Consider the following 9,260-nt stretch of genomic DNA (forward strand, 5'->3'; position numbering starts at 1 on the left):
ACGCGTCTGGCAGCTCCAAGCTAACTCCGGATCTCAGAACCACACTTCTTCACTCACACACCAAACTCTTAGCACATTGCTCGAAGCCCTAAATCACGGTCGCATTTAGAAGACGCATTCTCAGGCCTCGTAGACACTGCCACCATGCCCGCGATTCGAAGCACAATCGACCGCCTCGACAAGCCAAGCTCATATGCGACAGCAAAGGTACATGCGCCCATGGCCCTCGAAAACATTTCGCAAATACTAACACGCAGTAGAAGCGCAGACGCGACCGCAACAACCGCGAAGAAGACCGCCCCCGCTCACCCTCGCCTGAAGACAAGCTCAAGGACGCAACCACGCTCTACGTCGGCAACCTCTCCTTCTACACCACCGAAGAACAGATCCACGAGCTCTTCTCAAAATGCGGCGAGATCAAGCGACTGGTAATGGGCCTTGACCGCTTCCAAAAGACGCCTTGTGGATTCTGCTTTGTCGAATACTACACTCACCAGGATGCGCTCGACTGCATGAAGTACATTGGCGGCACGAAGCTGGATGAGCGCGTGATTAGAACGGATCTGGACGAGGGCTTCACAGAGGGAAGGCAGTATGGCCGTGGTAAGAGCGGTGGCCAAGTGCGCGACGAGTACCGGGCTGAGTACGACCCCGGACGGGGCGGCTACGGACGCGCAGTCGATGAATACCACGAGGCGCAGTAGGACAATGCGATTTCAGGGATTAAGCAGTGAGTTGCTGCTATCGGTGATCACGATCCACTCAAAGACGTGGGCTCGGCGTGCGGTGCTCTTAATCGCGACCACGACGGTGACGACACAAAGTCCCCGGACATTACAGGACGAAACCCACGCTCGTCAATAAGACGGCGAACAATGTTATCGGGCTAAGGACGCGCTTGCAATCTTCCCGGGGTTGAAGAATCGTACGAGAGGAACGCGATATCCATCATCCGACACTGGTCATTAGTCTTTTAGTTTTAGGTGTGCACGCATAGGAGGCAACGACACCATGTCAGATGCCTTCAAAATACATCAACATGCTCAACCGCCCATCGCTGAGTATTGTCCAAATGATGTAGTCTACAAACACAAGTCTTGAGTGCGGTCTAATGTTATCCACGCCTCACTTGGTCCGATGCGCCAGCTCAAACTCGTGTCGTCTTTCTACCGCTTTCAAGACCTCACCCAGCCACCAGACATGTATGCGCGGGTCGTCCGTCAGCTCTGGGTGAAAGCTGCACCCAAACACATTGCCTTGTCGGACCGCTATTATATCCTCTGCACCTGCGTGCTTGTGTTCCTGGTTCTCTTGCAATGGCGCCGCATCCGTGGACAAGGTAGCCATGATCTCAACCTGGCAGTCCAACTCCTTCCTCGCCAGATCGTCGGCTGGTGTCTTGCTAGGCGCAATGACGGTGTCCTCCCTCTGGCTCTCGCCCTCCTGTATGCCCACCGCCTTCTTGCTCGGTAGTATCTTCTCGACTACCGGCGCGCGGATAAAAACGCAGCGGTACGGATCGCTCTTGCTGGCTTCCTTTGATGCTCCGAGGAACGGCAGATTGAGATGGGCTTGGAAACTCTCTTGCTGTCTTCCGAAATGATTTCTGTTCACTCTCACATCCAATCCGCCGATCAGTTCCTGCCCACCCTTCTTTGTCCGGTTTGCGCTCTCTGCGAGTAAGATCAGGCCGGCGCATGTCCCCCACGTAGGTTTGCGCTGGACTTTGACAAAGTCGCGCAAGGGCTCAAGGAGGTTGCTTCGCGCAGCTACGAGCGACATGGTCGTGCTCTCGCCGCCAGGTATGATAAGGCCGTCGCATTGCTCGAGTTGGGCCGGGGTGCGGACTTGGATGAATTGGAAGAGTGGCGAAGCGGCGATGTTGGAGGCGGCGGCGCGCAAGAGTTGGATGTGTTCGCTGAAAGCGCCCTGCAGGGCAAGAACACCAACCGTAACCTTTTCAGTGCCAATGGTGACCGTCATGTTGAAACGCTCCACACTCCAATAAACTCCGGAACAAGGTAAAGAAGTACCAGGAAAAACGAAAACTCCGTCGAGACTACACACTGCGGCATAAAGCAGGATCGGAGTCACCAGACGGAAAGCGACGGGAAACGGGGCAAATGCTTATCGATAGACCCCAAGGATTCCCCGCCCATAATAGCGGCATTCTAGACAAGTCGCCCACCTGGACCTCAAGCAGCCCTAACCGATCGCTTACCCGACAAGAAGCCCCGGCACACGGTCTTGATCATCGACTCGACTCTCGGGAACCCCGCTGATGCCGCGAATGACGGCCATGGTATAGGGATTCCCGAGCGTGGCGCATCACAGAGCCTCGATCCCGTCATAGAAAAGTCACCGAAGCCCATATAAAGCCCGGGCTGTTATCCTAGTGGGGCTGTCAGCTGGCCTCCATCCAGGCTATATCAGCAGTCGTACCGCCGGTTTCTTATCGTTGCTAGCATTGCTGCGTTTGAGGGCATCATGGCCGATGGAGGCGACGGCAGCACGAGCCGCGCTCTCACGTGCTGGCTGCTGGACACCAGGTCGATATGGCCTGGCACCAAGATCACCGACTCGGAATATGTTCGTCTACTCCGTACCGAGATCCTTTTACGCACTGTTAATCCTTTCCCAGGCCCGAGAAGCCCTGTCTCTCATCAGCCCCGAGGAGCGTGAGAATGTAACACGCAAGTACCACATAGCTGATGCCCGAATGAGTCTTGGCTCCGCACTGCTCAAGCGTCTCTTCGTCCACAAGGCACTGGGCATTCCGTGGAAGGACATCCGCTTCGGCCGGAAACGTGATCCTAAACACGGAAAGCCTGTTGCGCTGCTGGCTCCCCCACAACTTGGCGAGGCACCTCTTGAATTCAACATATCGCACCAGGCTGGTCTTGTTGCCTTGGTTGGGTGCAAGACAGATGAGCTAGACGCAGAAGTAGGCGTGGACATTGTCTGTGTCAACGAAAGAAACGAGTACCGCGTTATCGACCAAGAAGGATTCGACGGCTGGATAGACATGTACGCCGAAATCTACAGTCAGGAAGAGTTGTTCGATTTGAAGTACAATGTCGATCCGTTTCCTCTTCTCGACGGCACAATGGTCACGCGGGACATGCTCGGTCGCCATGATCGGTGCTGCTCACGGAGCCAGCATCTTAGTATCATGTTGCCGAGCGGAGAGAGGAGGACGTTTGATTCGGATCTCTTGATCGATGCAAAGCTAAGACGCTTCTACACGTTCTGGTGCTACAAGGAGGCTTACATCAAGCTCGACGGTGAAGCTCTCCTTGCCAAATGGATTCCCCAGCTCGAATTCAAAAACGTTCGCGCTCCGAGGGCGGGAACACCAGCGCGCTGCAGTACGCATGGAACATGGGGTGAACGTGTAACCGACGCAGAGGTCTGGTTCTCGATGAAGAATGACGGAAATGGCCCCGTGGCCGTAAAGGGCCTGAAGAGTGGCGAGAGCAAGAAGCTGGACGACACGAGAGTAGAGATTCAGGCTTTCGAAGAGAACTTTATGATTGGCGTCGCGGCCAAGGAAAGAGAGGTTGCGGTTGTTGATGGAAACAAACGCAAGCTTCCAGATGTACTCACCAACTTTGAGGCGTTGCATCTGGAAGACATGATGAGTGTTGCCAGGGATGCTTGATATGATTGGACTTTTCGCTAGAAAGGTCTTGGCGACGAAGCAGTAGATTTGTTAGACCCCATAGGAAGTTGCAGTATTCCTGACCCACTCAAGCATAGATCCGCAGCAACACAAGTGCAAGTATCGCCCAGAAACCCGCGTCATATCTCGGGCCCTGTGCGCTGTTCATGGCTACGTCAATGTGATATTCACTACTTAGTCCAACAGCAATCCTACAACATCACACATCCATCCATCCTTCCTCCTGCATCCACATAATACCTAATTGAGGTCAGATAGATAAATTTATAAAAGAAACCATGTCTTCCACCACCCTCAACTACCCACTCCTCGCCATCCCAGCCTACTACATCTTCTCGCTCATCCCGCACGGCTACGCAGGCAGCCTGCTCACATCGCACGGGTACAAAGTCAACAATGCGAATCCCAAAGCCTCCATGTCGCCAGACGCCGTCAGAGGCAAAGTCCCAGATACCGTGTACGCCTACCTGCTTACCCCTGCAATGGAAAAATTCCAAATACATCATTGCATTCATTACTAACCTATCCATACTTACGTCTACAGCTTCCAGAAATACCAGCGCGCGGAAAATGCGCATAGTAACGGGATAGAGCAAATGCCGCTGTTCGCCTCGGCTGTGATTGCTAGTGTTGTTGCTGAGCGCATGACGGCTACGCGGTATGCGAGAGAGCTGGTCGGGAGTGATGATGCTACGGGCGTGAAGACGTTTGTTGCGGCTTGGTTTGTGGTTAGAGCGGCGTATTCGGTGGCGTATGTGCAGATTGCGGATCCAAGCAAGAGTGCGGTTAGGAGCGCGATTTGGGCTTTCGGCACGGCGTTGGCGACGTATCAGATTTATAGGGCTGCGGTGGTGTTGGGGTAGGGTGGGAGGAGAGTACTATGAATGGGGTGGGAAGGCTTCGCGGGTTGTTTGCGAGGCTTTGCGTCTATTAAGTACTGTATGTTGATTGATGATTTTGCCTAGGTGCCAGATTTCTACGACTTTTCAATGGACAAGATGTATTCATGCTAAGGATCAATGCTCTCGATAACACACACGTTGTATCCATGTCCAGCTAAGATGTTGAACCTGCAATGAGTTGATTGTACGTAAAGTGAACTCGTAGGTGCACCCTACCTATGCCGCATGCATGAATTAATCCAGAAACAAACAGCACAAGTGACACGGCAAACGGCTATGACGGAGAGCAAAGCCAAGCGTAACCTGCCCTGTTGATTCCCCAGCATACGAACATGACTCGCCGTGGGAAAAACATCCGCTCAGGGCACCAGTGATAAAGAGGGAGAACGCGCAACCATGATAACTGCTAGTCCGTACACGGGCAAATTGCGCGGGCTTCTAATCGCTCTGTGGAGTATCCTGGAGAGATAGCTGACCTGCATCATTTCATATCATCATGGATGCTTATGTTATGACGGCTGGTGGTATAGTAATTAGTCTGTTTTTGATGATGCATGGTTGATTTTCTTTTCTTTTCACCCAGCTCAACGGGACTCTGCAACGCGTTGATCTGGTGATGGATCCGAAAAAAAATCAAACATCAGACACGCTGCTATAATCACTCTTCTGCACAATCACCTTCCAGGGACTTGCGGCTTGCACTAGCTAGAAGGATATGCTGGGTTCTCAAAGGTACTTAGAGAGATACGGCCTCCAACAAAAATTTGGGGCCAGTAGGCCCGACTCCGAATCGTTACTTGTGGACCCGGGTATTCCTATCGGCGCTATTTTCCCACGTGGGTTAAACAAGTTCCTGTTACTAGATTTGCTGAGTGTTCAGCAGTATTAATTGCTGGTGCTTCCAGAAAACTTCGTTCCTGCATCCTGCCTTGTCTGCTTTCCCTAGTCGTTCAATTTTTTATATCTCGAAACACCAAAGGTTTGGTATTGACCACCAAGGATGCGGACTTCAACCCTCAACACAGCCCTATGGCTCGCTTTTGCCAGCTCTTTCACCTCGGCAACGCCTCAATATGCTGCTGTTCCTCCCAAGTATCAGACCAAGACCCAGCTCAAGCATTGGCCTGCTGAAGCTGCCGCTGCGCTCAATACCATGATGGCGCGTAATGCGAACCAGAGCAACTACGCGGTGTTTGACATGGACAACACGAGCTGGCGCTACGATATTGAGGAGTCCCTGATTCCTTACCTCGAGAACCGCGGTGTGCTGTCCCGCGAAAAGCTTGATCCCAGCCTCAAGCTGCTCGAGTTCAAGGACACGGCGAACTTCACGGAAACGCTTTACAGCTACTACAACCGTCTTTGCGACATTGACAATTTCCTGTGCTATCCTTGGGCTGCGCAGGCCTTTTCCGGCCTCACGCTCCGCGAACTCAAGGGCTATGTCGATGAGCTCATGGCGCTGAACACGACGATACCAACAAAGTACTGGGACGGCGACGAAGTCGTATCCGACAACATCCACCCGCCGAAGCCCTTCCGCGGCCAACTGGAGCTGTACAATTCCCTCATGGAGCACGGCATTGCAGTCTACATTATGAGCGCCTCGCACGAGGAGCTTGTACGCATGGTTGCCAGCGATCCCAAATACGGATACAATGTCCCACCGGAGAACGTCATTGGCGTGACCACGGTGCTCAAGGACCCCAAGACAGGCGCTCTCACAAACGCACGAATGCAGATTACCGCAGGCACATACAACGAAACGGCCAACCTGGATCTGGTCGTGACTCCTTACCTCTGGACGCCCGCGACCTGGTACGCCGGCAAGTGGGCCGGCATCCTGACGTACATTGACGAGTGGAAGCGTCCCATCTTGGTAGGAGGAGACACCCCCGGATCCGACACTTATATGCAATTCCACGGCGTCGACGTCGCAAAGGGCGGCGTGCACCTGTGGATCAACCGCGGAGAGTCCATCTTCAAGAAGCTGCAGGAACAAATCAAGAATAGCACGCTTGGCCAGATTGCCAATGGAAGGGAGGTTACCGCGGACAAGAACTGGGTTGTGGTGACGCCCGAGGAGATTTTGTAAATTCCACTTGTAGAAAAAAAAAAGAAATATGTAACAACATGGCTTAATGGCTAATGAGGAATGGAAAATATGGTTTTCGAGAGCAGAGAAAGATGGGCTGAGAGCGCAGTGACCACCAATGAATCTTCATGCACGCGCTACTTGGCTGACATAATCGCTCGGTTGAGCTTCGCTTTCTCCACTCGTTTGCTTTCCCTGTCTCCTATCTCTCGTCTCCGCCTAATACTGCAAATCCATCCTCAACTGACCAGCACTGCGTAGTATCTGAAGATGAAGGTATGTTACAATGCGCTGGCTCTTTCCTTTCCACATGATGATTCCACATTACACTTGACCCGAGTGTCCAAGTCCCTGCTCGCGTCTCGCGCATGTTGTGGTTTGTGCAAGCTAGCCCGGATGTGAGAGGTCGAGCAGGGCTGGAACACGATGCGCGAGTAGAAGATAGCTCTGATGCTTTCTACGAATATTCCAACTCCACAATGCTAGGAAAAAAGGATTCTAACATGAATCCAGGTATATCCAAAATAAAGCACCTCTTTCTGGGTATCTCAAAACGCCATAAATCAGCGATGCATACATGCAACAATGGAAAAATGCCCTCTTAATCCATGAAATTCTCATGCCACGTCTATCTCGATATGTATCCCCTTCTCCTCCTTGACCTGGTCACTTTTGTCTTGCTCTTTTGGGCGGGTGATCTTGGGCGGGTCGGGATTGTGTTTTGGCTCTTTGTACCACACCTTGTTTGGATTTGACAGAATACTCTTCTGTATCACTTCGGTCATGAGCTGCATCACGCTGATCCCACCAGCTTCCCTGACTTGCGGCTTTCCCCTGGCTGTGTAATGTCTGATGAAGGTCCCATTACAATCCGAGATATCATCATCAAAGCTACCGGGAGCCAGCATCTCTTCACGGAAACCCGGCCAGCCCACGGCTTCCTCACAAGGGATGGCCACAATTGTGTCGTTGTAGTCGTAGCGGAGGTACTCGAAGAATGCGCGCTGTTCGTGGCTCCAGTTGAATTTCCATTCTGCGCAGCCCTTGTAGCGTGTTTCGGTTGGACAATCGCGCCACGCTTCCAGCATTTCCAGTGTGTTAGTGGAGTTCTGCGCAATGACGAGGCCGGTATTGAGAACACGCAGACCCTTGCTGTCCGCGCTGATTGATCCGCCACTGCGGAATTCTTCAGTGTCCCATGGAAGAGCTATGGACGTTTCTTCCTTGATGCCCCAGCGATTGAACATCCACTCCAACGGAATTTCTAGATGCGGGACCATAGCGTCGGCGTCGAGGACGACGACGAACTGGTATTTGGGTAGCAGCTCGCGGACTACATGAGGTAGAACCCACGTATTGTGACGATCATCCATGTCGCGGGCTTGGTAAAACATGTATTCATACCCGTGGATCATGGCGTACATATAGTGGTTCAGGATGGAGTTGGACACCATGCCCCCACCTTCTCCACCGATGTGTTCCCAGTCGATTCGTCCAGGATTAAGAAGTTCATTCTTGCCAGTCGGCTTACGTGTGTCGATGTCGACTATCAGAACCTTTTTGCCTAGAGGCTCTTTCCATACCGGATTCTTTGAGCCTTCATGATGGGTACCAGACGGATCAATGTAGGCGGATGCAGCCGGATCGAGTTTTAGCGACTGGAAAAGAGAAGTGATGGTCTCCTCCAGAGTGAGTTGAGGTATTCTGCTCTGGGTATTAGCAAGCGCATCTCACCCTGATGACCGAAGACCCGAAGCGACATACCTATGCGGGTTGTTTCCAATCTCGTTGGTCACGAAGACGTCCTTATTCCGGAATATGTGAACAGAAAAGGCTGCAATGACCACAAAGACGACGGTCGCCACAATATAGACACGATGAGGGGCCAGCATACTGAACGAATGACGAAAGGAATCAGGCAGCGAAGAGGAAAGGAGCAGAAACGGGAGCACATCTAAGACAATCGGATTTTACAGCGGGCGAGTTGATTACGTTGTCGGAACAGATCTTGAGCGCGGTCTTACGGAAACATGCGCGTCGGTGATTTCTCATCATGCCATTCGTTGACAATTGGCGACTCTGTTCCAAGACAGACTAGCGCATATTCGCCTGCTGGATGTGTGCTTGACAAGCTGAGACCTCACATCATTACTTTTTACTAGTTTTCATTTCCTGCTGATCGAGCCAGGGTGCTATTATGCCTCAACTGAATCTTACGGCACGCTTTCCGTATCTGCAAGAGGGTTGCGCCGAATCCTACGTCAGCGCATCCGAATAACGTGTTTTATCAGTAAGCGGCCCACATCAGTAAGTGGCCCACCCCACCAAACCTGACGCGATACTCTCCACAACCACCACTATGCCGCGACAACAACGCTCTGTACAGACTTCTCGTGAAGGTAGAGTTCTTCTAGCATCTCGCGCGCTTCAAGAAAAACGTGTTGTAAGCCAGCGCCAAGCTGCTATGCTATACGACGCTCCACGAACAACGCTCCGACGACGCCTCCGCGGTACCAAGCCACGATCAGAGACAGCCTCCGTCAATCGCAAGCTATCAGCTGTCGAAGAGCAGTCTCTTGTT

At 52.4% G+C, this 9,260-nt stretch overlaps 6 protein-coding genes across 6 annotated transcripts; 4 read left to right on the forward strand and 2 right to left on the reverse strand.

Annotated features, from left to right (window-relative positions):
• Positions 1-78: 78 nt before the first annotated feature.
• On the forward strand, positions 79-1,052 carry SETTUDRAFT_164735 (uncharacterized protein). Its single transcript, XM_008030860.1, has 2 exons — positions 79-207; positions 261-1,052. The coding sequence occupies exons 1-2, from the start codon at positions 145-147 to the stop codon at positions 702-704; spliced, it is 507 nt and encodes a 168-aa protein (XP_008029051.1). The 5' UTR covers positions 79-144; the 3' UTR covers positions 705-1,052.
• Positions 1,053-1,057: 5 nt separating this feature from the next.
• Positions 1,058-2,049, reverse strand: SETTUDRAFT_164736 (uncharacterized protein). Its single transcript, XM_008030861.1, has one exon. It carries the CDS (start codon positions 1,981-1,983, stop codon positions 1,126-1,128), a length of 858 nt encoding a protein of 285 aa, XP_008029052.1. The 5' UTR covers positions 1,984-2,049; the 3' UTR covers positions 1,058-1,125.
• A 162-nt stretch (positions 2,050-2,211) lies between these two features.
• On the forward strand, positions 2,212-3,723 carry SETTUDRAFT_119986 (uncharacterized protein). Its single transcript, XM_008030862.1, has 2 exons — positions 2,212-2,589; positions 2,642-3,723. Exons 1-2 carry the CDS (start codon positions 2,488-2,490, stop codon positions 3,659-3,661), a joined length of 1,122 nt encoding a protein of 373 aa, XP_008029053.1. The 5' UTR covers positions 2,212-2,487; the 3' UTR covers positions 3,662-3,723.
• Positions 3,724-3,960: 237 nt separating this feature from the next.
• Positions 3,961-4,651, forward strand: SETTUDRAFT_119990 (uncharacterized protein; the record flags this gene model as incomplete). Its single annotated transcript, XM_008030863.1, has 2 exons — positions 3,961-4,139; positions 4,227-4,651. The coding sequence occupies 2 exons, from the start codon at positions 3,961-3,963 to the stop codon at positions 4,543-4,545; spliced, it is 498 nt and encodes a 165-aa protein (XP_008029054.1). The 3' UTR covers positions 4,546-4,651.
• A 933-nt stretch (positions 4,652-5,584) lies between these two features.
• On the forward strand, positions 5,585-6,679 carry SETTUDRAFT_94425 (uncharacterized protein; the record flags this gene model as incomplete). The annotated part of the gene is made up of 1 exon (XM_008030864.1): positions 5,585-6,679. The coding sequence occupies one exon, from the start codon at positions 5,585-5,587 to the stop codon at positions 6,677-6,679; it is 1,095 nt and encodes a 364-aa protein (XP_008029055.1).
• Positions 6,680-7,296: 617 nt separating this feature from the next.
• SETTUDRAFT_94644 (uncharacterized protein) lies at positions 7,297-8,379 on the reverse strand (the record flags this gene model as incomplete). Its single annotated transcript, XM_008030865.1, has 1 exon — positions 7,297-8,379. A coding segment is annotated over one exon (1,083 nt), but the record flags the coding sequence as incomplete, so codon positions are not given.
• Positions 8,380-9,260: the final 881 nt, after the last annotated feature.

This window comes from Exserohilum turcica (assembly GCF_000359705.1).
Source record: "Exserohilum turcica Et28A unplaced genomic scaffold SETTUscaffold_5, whole genome shotgun sequence".
NCBI lineage: Eukaryota > Fungi > Ascomycota > Dothideomycetes > Pleosporales > Pleosporaceae > Exserohilum > Exserohilum turcicum.